At 39.5% G+C, this 17,335-nt stretch overlaps 1 protein-coding gene across 5 annotated transcripts in view; it reads left to right on the top strand.

The window, feature by feature from the left end:
- The window catches only part of RICTOR (RPTOR independent companion of MTOR complex 2), a 176,302-nt gene that overhangs the window by 19,277 nt on the left and 139,690 nt on the right, over nt 1-17,335 (top strand). For 3 of the 5 annotated variants that reach the window (XR_010588772.1, XM_065550014.1, XM_065550015.1), the window contains one exon: nt 13,631-13,728. The exons of the other annotated variants lie outside the window; for them this stretch is intronic. Coding sequence is in view for 2 of the 3 variants with exons in the window: in XM_065550014.1 (XP_065406086.1) it covers nt 13,631-13,728 (98 nt within the window). In the remaining variant the exon portion in view is untranslated. The remainder of the gene's footprint in view (nt 1-13,630; nt 13,729-17,335) is intronic. 5 annotated transcript variants of the gene reach the window in all.

Genomic DNA, 17,335 nt, shown 5'->3' with positions numbered 1-17,335 from the left:
TCTAAGGTCCCTTACCCTTTTTCCAGCACTCCTCTTGTCTTTGGAGTAGGTACACTTAGCCATCTGCTTATGTAGCTGCTGGTAAGTCATGTCACTTCAGCAGTTATTTGACAATTAGAACTGCACATGTTCTTCATCCCACAGAGCAATTAAGTCACTGGCCTCTGTATGGGACCAGGCAGATACAAGTCATAGTGATGAAAACACGAAGTTTTGGATTCTCATGCATAAGCAGTATTTGTATCAGGGTGGATAAAAATCAATGATTTTTTTTTAAAAAAAAGGGAAAAATATATATATTTTTTTTATTTGAATCAGGTTTTTTCCTCAAAAAAACCTATCTAAAGATAGTTTTAATTAAGATACATTATAGCTCAAAGATATCTCATCATGGAATAGGGGTTATTAATTCTATAGTATGAGACAATATGTTCATGTAATGTTTACGAAAATCCACCTTGATTTGTACTGTAAAAGTGGCTTATAAATTGGACCTCATGCTTTTGCCAGAAATATTTGAATAGTCTTCTGCAGTCCTCTGGGACATAAGTATAACAGTTCAGTGTAGATTACACACGTGAGGTGACCTGTCTGGTGTGCTAACAGTGGAGAGGACTACTTGCACTGGTTTAGTTAAATTGGAAGTGGGATGCATCCACACTGCCATTAGATGTATTTAACCTCCACTGATACAGAATTGCATTGGTTGTGAACTGAAGTACCACCCAGGGCCGGCTCTAGGCACCAGCAAAACAAGCTGGTGCTTGGGGTGGCACATTTTTAGGGGCGGCATGGCCGGCGCCAGAATGTCGCCTCTGCCGCTCTAAAAATGTGCCCCAGCCACCCTAGCTCACCTCCGCTGCTGCCACTGCTCGTGTGCCACGGCGCGCGAAATAGCTGATTGGCGCGCCGCTGCTCACCCTCTCTCCCAGGCTTGAGAGCCTGGGAGGGAGGGGGAAACTCCGAGTGACCGCGGCGCATGCGCCACTTCTCCCCCTCCCTCCTAGGCTCGAGAGCCTGGGGGGAGGAGGCAGGGCTGGGGATTTGGGGAAGGGGTGGAGTTGAGGCGGGGCCAGGGGGTGGGGTAAGAAAAAAAAAAAAAAACGGGGGAGGGGGGGACGGCCAAAATTGATTTTGCTTGGTTAATATTTCAATATAGTAGCTCTTTCTGCATTGGAATCTAAATATAAAGTAAGTGTTCTTTGTTAAAATTCCTATGTAGGTTTTAGTTATGAAACTTAATAATTAGTTTTTTGTTTATTTGCAAATAAACAGGTCCAGCAGAGACCTTTGTATAATTTTTTTTACAACAGACAAAATATTTCTTGCATCTCAAATAGCTGAAAGGATTTTCTTAAAACTCCTCTGCTTTCCCTGCCCAGCTCCAAAAGGGTGTGTTGGGGGCAGAAGGGGTAAGAAACCAACCCCTAGGCCAAGACCAGATACAGGCAATTTTAAAGAGGAGTTTTCAGGAAGTTTATATGTATGTTAAAGTGCAGATTTATAATACAAATTCTGAGCAGTACAAAGCCTCTACTATAACAAAGGTGCCTGTTTAAATGGGTCCAACCAATGGGTAGGATCCTGCAAAAACACCAGCATGTGCATAACTTTACTTAAATGAGCAGTCCCATTACCACAATAGGACTGCTTATGTCTGTAGAGTTATGCACATACATAAGGGTTTGCATTGGGAGTAAGAGTTTGCAGCATTAAGTGCAGGAAAGCAATGCTAATAAACTTTAAATGGAGTAAGTCAGAAAGAATATCCCAAGAGAACTAATTAACACATGACTTTAAAGTATACTTTATAAAGGGTTAGTTATTTCTCCAAACAGGTCACCTGGACTTCAGTTTCTTCTATTCTTCTCCAGTGAAATCAGTAGCCTTTACTTCTCCTTGATGCTGTGGGTAACTGTTTTGAAGTTCCTCCTCCTCTCCTCTCCCCACACCAATGGAAGTGCCAATTGGATCTGTCTTCTCTTCCCCTGTCATCTGTCCCAACTCCTATCAAAGCAGGAAATTGTTTTCCCTACTTCTCTGAAAGGGGAGACAAGTTTAGGAGGCAGAAATGGGACTGGACAGTCACAATTCTTCCTGTGTCTGATGATGCTTCAGTGTTGAGCCAAGGAGAAACTGGGCCTGTCTTGTCTGCAGCAGGATGAATCAGAGCCCAGGCAGTCCATTTCTTTGAGTGCACTTGAGGAGGTGGTGCTAGTATGCAGTAGGTCCACCACAATCTAGGGGTTTTCTTGACCCAGTTGCTTCTCCTTCTATGGACAGCGATTATTTGCATCTGGGTAGTTTCTGGTTTGTATCTCACATGCCTCCATTAATACAGGATTTTGGAGGTGCTCTGGTTCTCTGGCCATTACCAGCTGCAGAGGGCCTTGGTAAAAGTACCCCTACAGCACATTAAGAGCAGACTGGCTGTGTGCTCCATCACCTACTGCTGATGCTGAGAATTCGTCATATGACATAGCATATGGTAGGGCTTATTTCTGGTTTTGGGATAGTGATTGCTTCATCTTCAGAGGTAAAGTTACCACCTTTTAAGTTATTAGTAAGAGCCATTTAAGTTGAGAGCATTTACCTGTTCAGAAGAAAACTCTGTTAATTTCTAAACAAAGAAAAAAAAAATCCTCCATCAGCACTAAGAGTTTCATTCTCAAAGCAGCATTCCTGAAGTTTAGCATTTGTTTCAGCCATTCGGGATGTCCTTTACCTGCCCAGGAATGGCCTTGATTCAATTTCCCCTTTCTGTTCTCCAAAATGTAAAAGTATTTTGAGTGTTAACTACGTGGCAGCCTGAGATCAGAAGACTAGTTGTACATGTGGCTTTTCTCTATGCTTCTGTTCAAGGCAAATACTGTTGATATAAAGTTGTGTCAGCATTTCCATTATAAAATCCTGTTTTTTTAGGAGTTTATAACTTAACTGTTTAAAAAAAAAAATTTTTTTTTTCTGGACTTCCTATGAATTTGGCATACAAGGTCCCAACCTGAGAATACTTAAAGGAAAAGAAAAGACTAGCTTAGGATGCCTTCTATACACATGTAACAAGTTTTAAAACAAAATAAAAAGGAAGAAAGTAATCTGGCAAGAGATTGGATACTTTAAAAGACAAAAATGACCATAATTGTTAAATTGTAAATTGGCTACTGCATATCATGGTATATTTTTCATATAGATTTTAGTTATTCATGCCCAGTAAGTTTTACAACTTATTTTTAAATTTACAAAGTCTCATACAGGAGTGATTTATCTCTTCTAAATCTATATTTATAGAGTAGACCAAGATTTGCAAAACTAGACTTGGTTACCTATTGACAGGAAGACTTAAGCCTGCTAGTCAGAGTTAGATATAAAAAATGAGCAGGGGAGGCCAACAAGGGAGGGGCTGAGGCAGTACTGTTTCCACCACCTTCTGTTGCTGGGACATCTACAATTGTCACTGGGCCTTACAAAATTTGGAGCATCCAAGTATCAGTCTCTAGTTTATAGGCAGGTTATGAACTTGAAACTTTATTCCCGTGTAGCTGATATAGAGGGCATTTTTAATCACTCTTCTTCCCTGCTTCCAGAATCGTCTGTCTGCTGTGAAACGAAGAAGTTTCTCCTAGTCAACTTCCGTTTTTTGGGGGGGGGGGGGTAAACTTGCTCCTGTACAAGTCCAGTTCTTGCTTCTGCCTCTGTTCATAGCTTTCCCAAGCATCAGTAGCAGGATGAAATTAACATGGTTATCAATAGTTTGCTTGCTATCCTGAAGGCAGGGCCGGCTCCAGGCACCAGCTTAACAAGCAGGTGCTTGGAGCGGCCAAGGGAGAGGGGTGGCAATTAAGGGGTGGCAGGTCCCTCACTCCCTCTAGGAGCGAAGGACCTGCTGTTGTACTGCTGCCGCTGATCGCGGCTTTTTTTTTTTTTTTTTTTGCTTGGGCCGCAGAAATGCTGGAGCCAGCCCTGCCTGAAGGATTAGGAATAGCAAGATTGAAACTAATCAGTCTTGTTTTTGTTATTGGTTCTCAAATTATGTCACCACCCACCATGGAAATTTATTCTCCAACTCATGGAAGACCAGTGGTCTGCCAGTAACTATCAGCCCTTGCTTCTGGTTGCTTTCTTGAAGTGTCTGTCTTTTTGCATGAGTACACAGCGATACAAACAAACAGAAGTGCATTAATATCTCAACGGCCTATAAGCAAATAAAATACTGCAGTGCAAAAGGTATGTGGGTTACACAAGCAGAAGCCTTGTATTGTTAGTGTTTTTGTTTTGTCTTTCTGGGGGTAATGGTTGGGTTTGGTGGGGGAATTATGTAACAAGGAGAGAAGGAGCAGTGTGTGCAACCAGAAAGGAGCAGCACTGGTGTCAAATCAGGATACTATGAGAAGAAAGGACAACATTCTTCAGATTTTAACACCTGGAGACTGGGAGGGGGGAAAACCTGCCATGCCCGCAGGTCCTAAAAAGATTCTGTAGGGAATATTTTCAAGAAAATACCTGTACCTCTAAGTAAAAAGGAACATATGCCAAATGTAAACAGTGCAACAAAGAGATGCAAGACTTGGCTGTCAGAATGAAACAACATTATGAAAAATGCTCTTCAGAAGGCAGTGACTTTGAAGATGAAGTGCATCTCTGAACAGTCTGGGTCAACTGGTTAGTAAAATTATTTTTGCATTATTATGGACTGCCTACTGTGTTTTACTATGATAAATGATAGCTTAGATTATTGTCATATTTGTGTTTTGGGTGGATTACTTATGAATTTAAAAATGTTTATGTTCAAAATATAATTGGTATGTTTGTGGAGTACTTATCAATTACCATTTTTGCTCTTACGGCTGGACTTTTCAGTTTTTTTTTTTTTTTGCTCAGTATAATCAAATATCCTAGGTGAAGCTTTCCTGTTTAAAAGTAATGTTTTTATTAGGCAATTTATGAATTTTAACTGTTTTCAGACTGTTTGGGATGTTGCTAGAGATAAGGATTTAAATAGACTTAGATAATCCTTATGATTTATTTATTTATTTCCCTATAATACTTGGTTTAGATTAAATTACATCATTTAAACAGTGGTACAAACATCTGCAGTAGGGGAGAATCTTTCATTTACAATGTCTTTTTTTTAAAGCTGTCATTGAGTAATACTCTGAGTTAGTGACTTTTTAAAAAATTTTTTTTAACCATTTTTGTTTCAGGGTCCATCTTAGACATAAGAGGTTATGAATGCCCATCATGTCTTCAGCTTGAGTCATCTGCTGGTATCATCAGCAGCGTTGCAAGTAAGCATACATCAGATGGTAGACAATTTGTGAAGAAAATCATGACAACACAGATGGAACTATCACACCACAATAGTCAACATCAGACTAAAGAGAAATGTGGAAGATATCCTGACCATACTGAAACATATTTGCATAGCCTTGAATAAATTGCAGAAAGATTGTTGATTCTGTTGCAATTTTGAAAGAACTTGAAGAGACACCGAAGAAAGAAAAAACCCAGCAACAAAGTTCTGTTGCAGGCTATAAAGAAGCAGATGGATCAAGCGCCTACTCCTCATTTTCTTGCCAATATTTTCAACCCAGAGTACCAGGGTAGATGCCTAACTGCTAAAGAAGATGATGCAGCTATGACATTGGTGACAATTAGATGCCCATCAGTCATGCCAATTGTAATAACCATTTAAGCAGCTAATGTTTTTTTTAAAAAAAGTTACACCATTGGACCGGTGGATGTCATTAGCTAAGCACCTGCGCAGAGTTTGTTGAAGTACTAAACCAGCTTTTGACAGCAGTAGCCTCTTCAACAGGCACAAAAAGAATATTTTTTTTTCATTTGAACTAATTCAAAGTTGGAAAATTGGGAGTTGAAAAAGCTGGAAAACTTTTTTTTTTTTTTTTTCTCTTCCAGTCTATGAATAAAAACGAGGAGAGGACAGCCTAAGTAATTTAGGAGACTGTTCTCTCATTTTCAAGAGACTTGAGCAAGTAGGGACTTATTCTCCCATTACTTTTACTTAGATGTATTTGAAACGTTTCCCAGGCTGCCCTGAAATAATCAGTTTAATTCAATGAGTACAATTAATCTCTGTTTAATAAATCATTTAGTTGTAACTATGTAACATATTTTGATAAGATGTTTATGTATCCAAAACACCTCCGGTTATTTTGTTTTAATAAAAAATACATTTTATATGCAGTTTTATGTCTTTAATTAAATTCCAGTTACCGTCCTAATGCTCTTGACACAAATAATGAGAGAGAAGTTATTCTTTTTTCTAACATACTAAAAATGCACAATTAGTAAGAATTTGAAAATATTAAGTTATATAATTGCTTAAATAAATGTGATATAGTGTACCCTTCTAGGTTAAAAAAAAATGTACCAAATGTAGTATAAAGATTCTACTTAACTATTAAATCATGTTGATTTACAATTATACTGCCAATGAGAGTGCCCCTTTTTTAGAAAATATCTGAAGTACAAATGGACAGGATTGATTTGATTTAAATCACTAGTCAGGAAGACTCGATTTAATCCATGGTTTTCTACATAAAAGTGCATTCTTGTTGGTTGTTATAATCTTAATACAGATTCTTCACAACTCAGAAATTAGATGTAGGTTTCATTTTTAGAAGGTATACACTATATATACATTTTTAAACAATGATTTATTTTGAAAACTTTTCAGATTAGTTTTACAACTGTATCAGAGAATGAATGATTGTTTGGGTATTTCATTTACCAAAGGTAATTGAAGCAGATAGTTCACCTCCCAATGACTTCAGAAATATCTCCAATTCAACAGACGGGTACCCAGAAATCACCTACTAAAGGACAGGCCCAACCAGGAAAATAACAGAACACCACTGGCCATCACGAACAGCCCCCAGCTAAAACCTCACCAGCGCATTATCAACGATCTACAGCCTATCCTGGAAAACGATCCCTCACTCTCACAGACCTTGGGAGGCAGGCCAGTCCTCTGCTTCAGGTTGGTAGGTTGTCGGTAGGCAATACTCATTACCAACTACACACCACACCACAGAAACACCAACCCAGGAACCAATCCCTGTAGCATACCTTGTTACCTACTCTGTCCCCATATCTACTCTGGCGACACCATCAGAGGCCCCAACCACATCAGCCATACCATCAAGGGCTCATTCATCTGCACGTCTACTAATGTTGTATATGTCAACAATGCCCCTCTGCCGTGTACATTGGCCAAACCGGACAGTCCCTACGTAAAAGAATAAATGGAAACAAATCGGACATCAGGAATGGTAACATACAAAAGCCAGTAGGTTAACACTTTTAAAAGTCACTATTCTTGAACAAAAAAACTTCAGAAACAGACTTCAAAGAGAAACAGCAGAACTAAAATTCATTTGCAAATGTAACACCATTAATTTGGGCTTGAATAGGGACTGGGAGTGGCTGTCTCATTACAGAAGCAGCTTTGCCTCTCCTGGAATTAACACCTCCTCATCTATTATTGGGAGTGGACTACATCCATCCTGATTGAACAGGCCCTGTCAACACTGGTTCTCCACTTGTGAGGTACTCCCTTCTCTCCATGTGTCGTTATATAATGCCTGCATCTGTAATTCTTACTCCATGTATCTGAAGAAGTGAGGTTTTTTTATCCACGAAAGCTTATGCCCAAATAAATCTGTTAGTCTTTAGGGTGCCACCGGACTCCTTGTTGTTTCCAATTCAACAGGTTAATCATTAATATTTTGGAGGATTTTCTTGCCATGCTGTATTAGGAGGAGAACATCACCAGACAGACATTTAAATTGTTTTATTTAACTAAAACAACAGTGTTATGGATTCTGGATTTTTTTTTTCTTCAGCAGCAAACATATAATATTTTAACAAAAAAGCATATGTTCCTTGCTTCTCACATTTATCTCCAGACTTTTTTTCTCCTTGTCCAAATCTATTCCGCTCCTAACAATCTTGTATTCATTGAACTTTTTGAAACTTTGCACTTTTAGAGAGAGGTAAGGGGTTGATGCTGTGTACACAAATTTGCAGAGGGACAATAGAGTTGAGGTCTGTTATTTCTCACCTCTATTTATTTATTTTTTATTTAAAAACATTTTTGCTGTTAACAAACATGTTACCTCTGGAGACACAAATCTACAGTTTGAGAACTGCAAAACTAAGCATCTCTGATGGTGTCTTCTAGACTGAGCACCGAGTCCCATTGGGTATATAGAAAAAAATCTAAATAATCTATACAGAAGCCTGTGGAACCCCATAAGATTGTGTCCCTAATCCATGAACTATTGGAACTCATGTACAAAACTTTTCTTAAACATTACATGAATATATTGTCTTATACTATAGAATTAGAATTTAAAATCCCTATTCCATGATGAGATATCTTTGAGCTATAATGTATCTTAATTAAAACTATCTTTAGCATGGATTTTTTATTTTAAATCCAATTTTTTTTATTTTAAATTGGATTTTTGAGGAAAAACCTATTTTTAATTTTTTTTTAAATCAATGATTTTTTTATCTACCCTGCAAATGGAAAAGCTGATTTAAATTGCCTTGATTTAAATTAATTCACCTGTTAATCTTTTTCTTTGTCCCAGTTATCTAATAGAAGTACCTCTATTTCACATAATGCTCATTTTAATAGTACAGCTCTTTAAACTAATTGCAATTTAGAATCCAGATTCACCAGTGATCTTTGGGAGCTTTGTACTGCTCCATCACATCAGCGTGAGGGGGAAATATATTGAAAAAAAATCCAGTATTTAAAAATCAGTTTAGTTTAATCAGGGATCCCAAACATGAAAATGCCTTAATCCTAATCCTATAGTTATTTCATTGTCACTGCAGGGCAGAGTTAAGTGTGTTTGGGTCATTAACTGTGTATTTTTAACATATTTGGATTTCTTTTAAGTATAATCTAAAACCCAGGAAATGTAGAGTTTTATGCTTTTTATTTATTTATTTATGATTGCATCCCGTGTGTGTGTGTGTGTGGTTTTTTTTTTTAATTCCATCTTTTATGTCTGGAAATCATATACTCCGTGTAAAGTCTTTAGAGATTCTTTTAATTGTGTGTACAGTATCTAGCACAGTGGGGTTTTGATCTTTGTCCCCAATCAAAGTACAAATAAACAATCCTTAATCTATTCACATCTATGAAAAGGGCAGCATGGTGTGTCTCAGAACAATACCTATAATTCTTAGAAATCGGATGCATTGCCTACTTGAGAGAAGGAACTCAAATTTTTGGAGTAGTTTCTGAATTCTGGACTTCACATGCATGTGGGTGTGAATTCAGAGTGCTTATTATCATTGTGAATAGTTGATTTCCCTCCAGACATTACCTCAATAAATTGATAGCGAAGGTTATGCCTTCATTCACATGCAGTGCCTCAGGTTATTGTTTACTGATAAAACATTGTTTATTGACTTTTTAATGAGCCTGATTTGTGACGATCTTCCAAACTTGCATGAGCACCTTGATGATAAGCTCTGAGTACTTGTAAAGAACTTTCACTTTCAAAAAATAATTTGTCTATCTACTTAACTCTGACCAAAGATTGATTCCATTGAATGTTTATAGTCAAATTATTCCTTACGTTCTGTTTAATTTCTGTGGACAGCATCGAGTTTGGAAGGCTGTTCTCAAAGCCTTGTTTGCAAACAACTGCATTGCACCCAAAGACTTTGAGTAATCTCCATGTGATTCAAGTATAACACAGTGGTTGTCTGGGGTTGTTTATTAATTCTGTGGTCCTTTTAAAGTGAGAGGAAGAAAAAAAATTATATAATTTTTAATCAGAATTGTTAAATGAACTTCTGTATGCATTGTAATTGTACGTTAGTCCCAGGATATTAGAGAGACAAAGTAGTCCAATAAAAGATGTGCCCTCACCATTTTGTGTCTCTAAATGAAATTTTGTGAGGTGAAAGGAATTCCTGACCTTTAGTTTTAGTTACTTGAGAGAAGACCTTGGGGAAGTTTCTGTTTCGAGCTCACTTTTAGCACTATAGACCATTTGTTTTCAAACTGTGAGGCATTCCCCCCCGGGCAGGGTGCAGTGAGGTTATCGGGTTAGGGAGTGAGGTCTCCACAGCTCGTGGTCCTTCCCTGCACTGGCTGCTTTCTGAAGTAGAGCTCTGTGATGATATCCTGAACACGCTAGAGAATGGAATCTGACTCGCGTTATGATTCTGGTGGGGTAAATGTGGTATCTCCATGCTCAAGTGCTTAAGTCATGAGAATTTTGTAAAATATGGATTCTTCTTGCTTTCTGATTTTGCATTTTTAGTGTACGTGTTTGTTACATTTTCAAGCTTTTCTCCATAACCAGGAGGGCAAAAAAACTTTTTTTTTTTTTTTTTTAAATGAAAACTTGATTCCAGGAACTAGTGTTTCAGGAAAACTAAACATTGTGAGACTCGTGATAAAATCGTGAGAGTTGGCAACACTGCTAATCATACCTTCCTACCTTTTCCTACTATTTATAGGAAATTTCAATCCATTATTTTGCAAATATATACACACACCAGTTCTGGACTTTCCCCCTGTTGCCATGATATAAGAATTTACAGGGATGTCAAGGAGAGACTGAATCTTGGATCTTGCACTGAATCTTGGATCTTTGATTCAAGGGGAATTCAATTAGCTGCAGAACCTCAGATCTGGTTAGGGTGAGGATATATATCTCAATTGCATTTAGGAAAAGAATGGTTAGAGCCAGGCTGAGCCAGATTACTTTCCTTAAATTGTGTTCACTCTGTATTGTTTTACCCCACCCCTCACACTGATATTTCTCTCATCTTACATGTGTTTTTTTTTTTTTTTTTAAATTCAAGTTTTTTTTCTGGTAATGATATGAAAATGAGCCATACCTCTTTTACCTACAGTAGTTAGAATCCATTCCCTGTGATTATTGATTGAAACTAAGGTTTGAGTTGATGATGCTTGACCTACATGCTGACTACTTCATATTTCTCTCCTGAACTAGTGTATTCTGAGGTGGTGTTCTGTAATTTTTTATCAGTCTGATCCTTCTGCAGTTGCATATTGCTGGTATGAACAGATTATAATGGACCAAATTGTTTTGCTCATTTTTGTAGTTTAGTAAGTAATAGAAAAGACCTCTTGTCCTTTCAATTTCCTGCTTGTATTGTAGATCGTATACTGGAGTCCCTTCTCCAGAACAGCAAGATTGTGCTGCAATGAGATCTTAACTGGGGGATTGTTTCTCCTCCCCCACCCCCGTTTGATGGTAGGGATTTTGGAAAGTATCCAGGACTCTGAGTTACATGAAAAGATTTTGGGATACTTTCTGGTCCCTCGGTAAGCTGGAAAATGAATTTAGGAAGATTTCTCTCAAGATTTGCAGTCTGTATGAATAAGAATTATTGTATCATTAGAGAAATAGAAATGTACTTGCCTATAATTCAGCCTCTCTGAAGGTATAACTATACTCCTATTTGCCCATCTGCCTTCCTCTCAAAGTTTAAACTTTTTGTTTATCGGCTTAAGTCTGATCATTTAGGGAGTTCTTTGCTCCCCATTTATCAGAGAACTGAAGCTGAACATTTTAGAAGGCTCGGAAGTATTGTCAGCTGAGTGTTACAGGTCCAAAAGCTTTTGTGAGCTAGGGAAATTCCCACCTATGCCATGCTAAAAGCAAAAACCAAATGAATAGGAGTCAGCTAAATTATATTTTCAGAGAAGACAAATAGCAGGCTGTTAAAGCCCTGAAATTAGGGGTTATGACCTAAACTGAAAGCAGTACCATAACTATACCCTGGCAGCATTCTCTTTAATTTTCCTTTGTTATGGCTTTGACAGCTTGAAGCATCTAAAACTGGATAAAGTGCTAGCACAGGGGTCAGCAACGTTTGGCACGCGGCTCACCAGGGTAAGCACCCTAGCGGGCCGGGCCAGTTTATTTACCTGCTGACGCGGCAGGTTCGGCCGATCGCGGTCCTCACTGGCCGCGGTTCGCCGTCCCGGGCCAATGGGAGCGGCGGGAAGCCGCGGCCAGCACATCCCTCGGCCTGTGCCACTTCCCACCGCCCCCATTGGCCCGGGACGGCGAACCGCAGCGAGTGGGAGCCGCGATCGGCCGAACCTGCCGCGTCAGCAGGTAAATAAACTGGCCCAGCCCACCAGGGTGCTTACCCTGGCGAGCCGCGTGTCAAACGTTGCTGACCCCTGTGCTAGAAAAATAAACTATACAGAACAATCCTGAACTTGGATCATGATGGACCTGCCAACAGATTCTCTTCCATCTTTAAATTGTATGATCCTCTGAAAAGTAAATGCTTTTGATGTGGTATCCAAATATATGTGTAGAAAAATTTTCTATCAACCTCCGTTTGTTTAGTGGGTTTTATTTGGTTTAACCCTGATGCATAACATTCTACCATACACTCCCTCCCCAAGCTATCCTTTGTGTTTGACCAGTTATCTGATTGATGATGCTTACTGACTGTTCAGTTGGAAGTTAGACTGTTTGGAGTAAAGGTTGCATCTCCTAGTGGTAGGGCAGGCTAGTGCCGTGTTCTTCTACATCAGTTCAGGGTATGTCTTGAGTAGAGACTTGTCCATTTATTCAGATTTTGTGATCTGCAGTAAATCTCTTTTTGAACAACAGAGACCACTAACACGTTTGTGGCATTATGGGGGATTAGAGCAGTCATTTTCAAACTCATTTGCACAGAGCTGGCTGGTCAGAAGGTGCTTGCTGTCCTTTTTTCCAGCTGCAAGTTTAATTAAGACAGTAGAAAATGCATTAAATATTTCACTAATAATTCTTTTCCACTCTGTGATAGGATTACTTGAAAGGGCTAATGTCCCATGTTCTCAGTTGTAGCTGGTCTTGGCTGCTTTAGAAAAGCAGTTCCCTGAATTTGGAGATTACTATAGATCCACCCCCATGCAAACTCCTTCTTGTTGCTGCTTCCTAGTGGATGGGGATGTAATGGTCCGTCTCCAGCTGTGGTATGGCCTGTGGTTGGTTGGGAAATATAAGGTATTAATATCAGAAAAGTTATGAAGGTGAATATTGTATTGAATGTGGTACAGCTGCTGTTAAACAATTCATGCCTACAATTTGGCATCATGGAAGAATAGCCTCTGGCTAAGGCACTGCACTAGTATTTGGGAGAACAGGTTCACTTCCTAATTTGACCACAAAAGTCCTGTGTGACACTGACCAAGTCACTCACTCTGCTTTAATTCACAGTCTGTAAATAAGAAGTAATACTTCCCTAACTCTTAGAGGTGCTGAGGATAAATTCATTAAGATTTGTGAGGTATTGTAGTGTTGGAGAATATATAAATATCTAGATTTACCATTTGCTGAAGTTTGCTTAATAACAGGGTATTGCTAAAATTTTCCTTTGAAACAGGAGTGTGTCCACTTCTTGGGCTTGTGCCGCTTACTCTGGAAACTCAAATATGATATTGTGGTTCTAGACGGAAGCCAAATCAGAACTCTTTGAAGAAAAAAGGCTAGATCCTTAACCAAAAGCAGGAAAAATAAACAGGGTACCTATTATGTTTGGGAAAATACGTGGTGAATGCTTGTTTTTCTGAATCGTATCTACCAATCTGTTTCTTTTGCAGAACCGTATGATAACTTGAGGGAGATTCTCCAAAATGTGGCCAAATTACAAGGTGTTTCAAATATGAGAAAACTAGGCCACTTGAATAATTTTACTAAGGTAAGTACTTAACTGGTACAGCTTGTTTAGTGGTCAGATATTTTAATGATTATATTATTTGTACTATGCCAGATGTTTGTTAGGAGCCTCACAATAGTTCCTGCCGCAAAGAGTTTACCATTCAGAATTTAGATGTGACACCATGGCAAGAGAGAACAAACAAGATCATGCATTAGTTCACTTACCTCTTGATGGCTGCATTTTTTGTTTGTTTAATTCACTCATGGGTTGTGTGACAGAAGTGAGTTTTAGTGGAGATTTGAATTACATGAGCAAAGCTGGGATAGGTTTGAGAGGGGAATGGAGTTGCATGGAAAAAGGAATGGAGATGTTTGGGGGGTGGGAGGAAAAGGAGATAGAGGGAGTGTTTCCAGAGACCTGGGGAAAGTGAAAGGAGACGAATTCAGATATAGGTAGACTTGTACCTTTTAGGCTAGGTCTACACTATGGGGGCGTGGGGGGAGTCGACCTAAGATACGCAACTTCAGCTAAGTGAATAGCGTAGCTGAAGTTGCGTATTTTAGGTCGACTTACCTGGCTGTGAGGACAGCGGCGAGTCGACCGCTGCCGCGCCGCCGTCGACTCCGCTTCCGCCTCTTGCTGCGGTGGATTTCCAGAGTCGACAGCAGAGCCATCGGGGATCGATTTTATCGCGTCTTCACTAGATGCAATAAGTCGATCCCCAATAGATCGATTGCTACCCGCCGATCCGGCGGGTAGTGAAGACGTGCCCTGAATGTAAGGCAGAAATACACAGAGCAATGGATAGCCAGTAGAGCAGTTCACAGAGAAGAGTTGTGGCTTGGTCTTAACAGGAAGCAGAAATATTTCAAAAGCAGAATTTGGGTAGACTAGAACGGAGAGGGTTAGGTAAGAAGCCTTTTTTCCCCCTACTTATATTTACTGTTGGTTCACAGTGGTATGATTTATAGTTTTGTCACTTCAGTACAGGTGACTGGTGCTTAAATGCCAAAATAATGAGCGGTATGTAAATGCCTTGGTAGTATATTAGATCCTGATTTTGTATGGAAAATTGACTAATTAAAAGTTTTAAAAAATGTAATTAGTGTCTCTTTTGATCAAGCTAATCCCTTTCCAGTTACATTGATTGCATACTTACTCATGGTACTTCAAAACTCCTACTTTTAAGGGGGTGATTATATGAGCTTGAAAATATAGTCTCTTGACTGAAAGTTTCAGTGAGTGTTGTTGGGGAAGGAAAAATCTGACGGAAATTTCATTCAGAAATCTATGATGGAAAGGATTATACAGATAACTTTTTAGTTCTACATTAAATACCAAAAAAAAAAAACCTCTGATAAAAGGAAATGAATAGGAATTGACACATTTTGTATTTCACATTATGTATATTTGAGTTATATCTGCTATCTTTAGTGACTAAAATACTTATTCCTGTCACTGTAAAATCAACACAGCTAAGGAAATGATCTGGATTCTATTACTACATGTACATCAACTATTTTTTATTAAGTTCCAACCAGGGGCGTGCACGGAGGGGGGCAAACAGGGGCACAGCCCCTCCCTCCCAAATCAGCAGGGGCCCAGAACTCCACTGGGGCGGGTAGAGCAAACTCCTCAGCCCTGGGGCTGGGGAGGGAGAGAGAGCTCCACTGGCCCTTGGGCAGCTCCACCTGCTGTAGTGGGGAGAGCCAGCTCCTCTGCATGAGTCCGGGGCAGGAGATGACAGCTCCTCTGGCCCCAGGGCTGTGGGGGAAGGAGGGAGAGCCAGCGCCAATGGACCGTGGTGGGGAGAGGCAGCTTCTCTGGAGGCAGGGGTGGAGGGTGGAGGGGAAGGAAAGGCAGCTCCTTCAGTCGCAGGGGCACAGAAAGTGCCCCTCCAAAAGCAGCCAATTTTTTTTTTGTACCTGTGCATGCCGCTGGTTCCAACTACAGTGCGGGTTGTCAAATCTGCTTCATTCTCATGCAGAGCGGTTAGGTTACATAGAGGACAACAGACTCCTTGAAACCTGTCCAGAAGCCAATCCAAAGTCTTTAAAGTGTGCATTCTCGAAGTAGAAACTTGAATTGAGTGCCTGAACTATGCATCAGTGCTGTCTGCATCGATGCAGTCAAGCAGATCAGCTTCACCCATAGTTCCCTTCACTACAGCAAGAGCTCTTCATACCACAAATGAAGTTACATCTACCAGTGTACTAAGCACAGAAGGTGCTAAATGAGCCAGTCGTCCTCAGTACCACTGACAAATCTCTCTTCCAAGTCAGCTCTGAACCTCTTGTCACCCGCTTCATGCAGGCTTAGCCTTTAGAGAGAATTTGGAGAGTCTGCAGAGTGTACTGAGATTTTTGCCCCTTTGGATAATTCTCAACTATTCTTGTCCAGACTTCCTTTTCAGAAATCTGTCCTGAACCAGCTGTCCCATCCAGAGCTCCTTTTCGTGACACACGCATCAAAAGTTCTTCCTCTTTATTTTAAATAATTTACACTAATTTATCAAAGTCAAAATAAAAGAGCCAAATAACACCCTTCCAGCTCATCAGAATTCAGAAAAATACCCTTATTGGTGCATCCCGTAAGCAATTGCAACTTTTCTCTCATAGAGGGGCAGAATTTCCGCCTTCCCTTCAGAAGAATCTGGGACAGTTTAGGGGAGGCTATTTAATGCCAGTGGTCTATAATGTCCAGTGAATTGATTCACACTGTAGTGGGGATTGAAGAATTATAATTTACCCCAGATCAAGTGGGATTCTCTCAATTCAAAACCAGAAGTGTTCTGTTTTTCCTATTCTCTAATATCTGGGAGATTAGAATTATCCAAGTGTACATGCTACATAAACAAGAAAGAGAAAAACTCAAACTCGTAAAATGTCTGATAAGAACAAAATTCTTTTCTGTTTTAAAAATAGATTTTTTTTTTTCACCCTCTGGCAGAGCTACCATCAATCACAGAAAATCCTGGTGTCTGTGGGCAGAGTGGGTGCCACCAAAGAACTTTGTGAATAAAAGGATAAAAATAATTCAAACGGGGTTTTGATTTCTTATTTACTGGATTTAGAATCTGTAGTTTCAGTGATTACAGCTCACAAGTACTCCCTCTGCACCAAAAAGAAGGGTTGTAGATGAATGGAAGGGTTCAAAAACTCCCAAGAAGTATAAAAACAGACTTCTCTCTGACACGGCTTGTGATACCATCACATTCCTACCATACTCTTTTAGTGTAATAAAAGTGGCTTGTTGCAACTTGTGGCTCAGAGCAGTTGAAGTGCACTGTGAATCTGGGCTTCCTGATTGAAGGCCAGGCCCCAACCACACTTGTAAAAGAATTTTTAAACCTTTTTCTTAAATTTTCTATTCTTATCTCATTAAAAATGTTAGCGATGCACACCCTGATAGACATAGGGACAGTAATGATGGATCCAATCAGAAAAAAGACATAGATTTCTACTTTAAATTTTTTTCAAGTATCAAAAAAGAGTTGGACTTCTGACCTGTTCTGAGCTTTCAAATATAAATCCATTATATGGGCACTATACAAACGCATAATAAGAAACAATCTACCTGATGTGCTCGCAGTCTAAATGGACTTGACAAAGAGTGGGAGGGGAAACAGGCATGGAGAGGTGAGGTG

This window comes from Chrysemys picta, chromosome 6, assembly GCF_011386835.1.
Source record: "Chrysemys picta bellii isolate R12L10 chromosome 6, ASM1138683v2, whole genome shotgun sequence".
NCBI classification, from domain to species: Eukaryota; Metazoa; Chordata; order Testudines; family Emydidae; genus Chrysemys; species Chrysemys picta.
The sequence above is the reverse complement of the archived record's forward strand: the minus strand, read 5'-3'. Positions and strand labels throughout refer to the sequence as shown.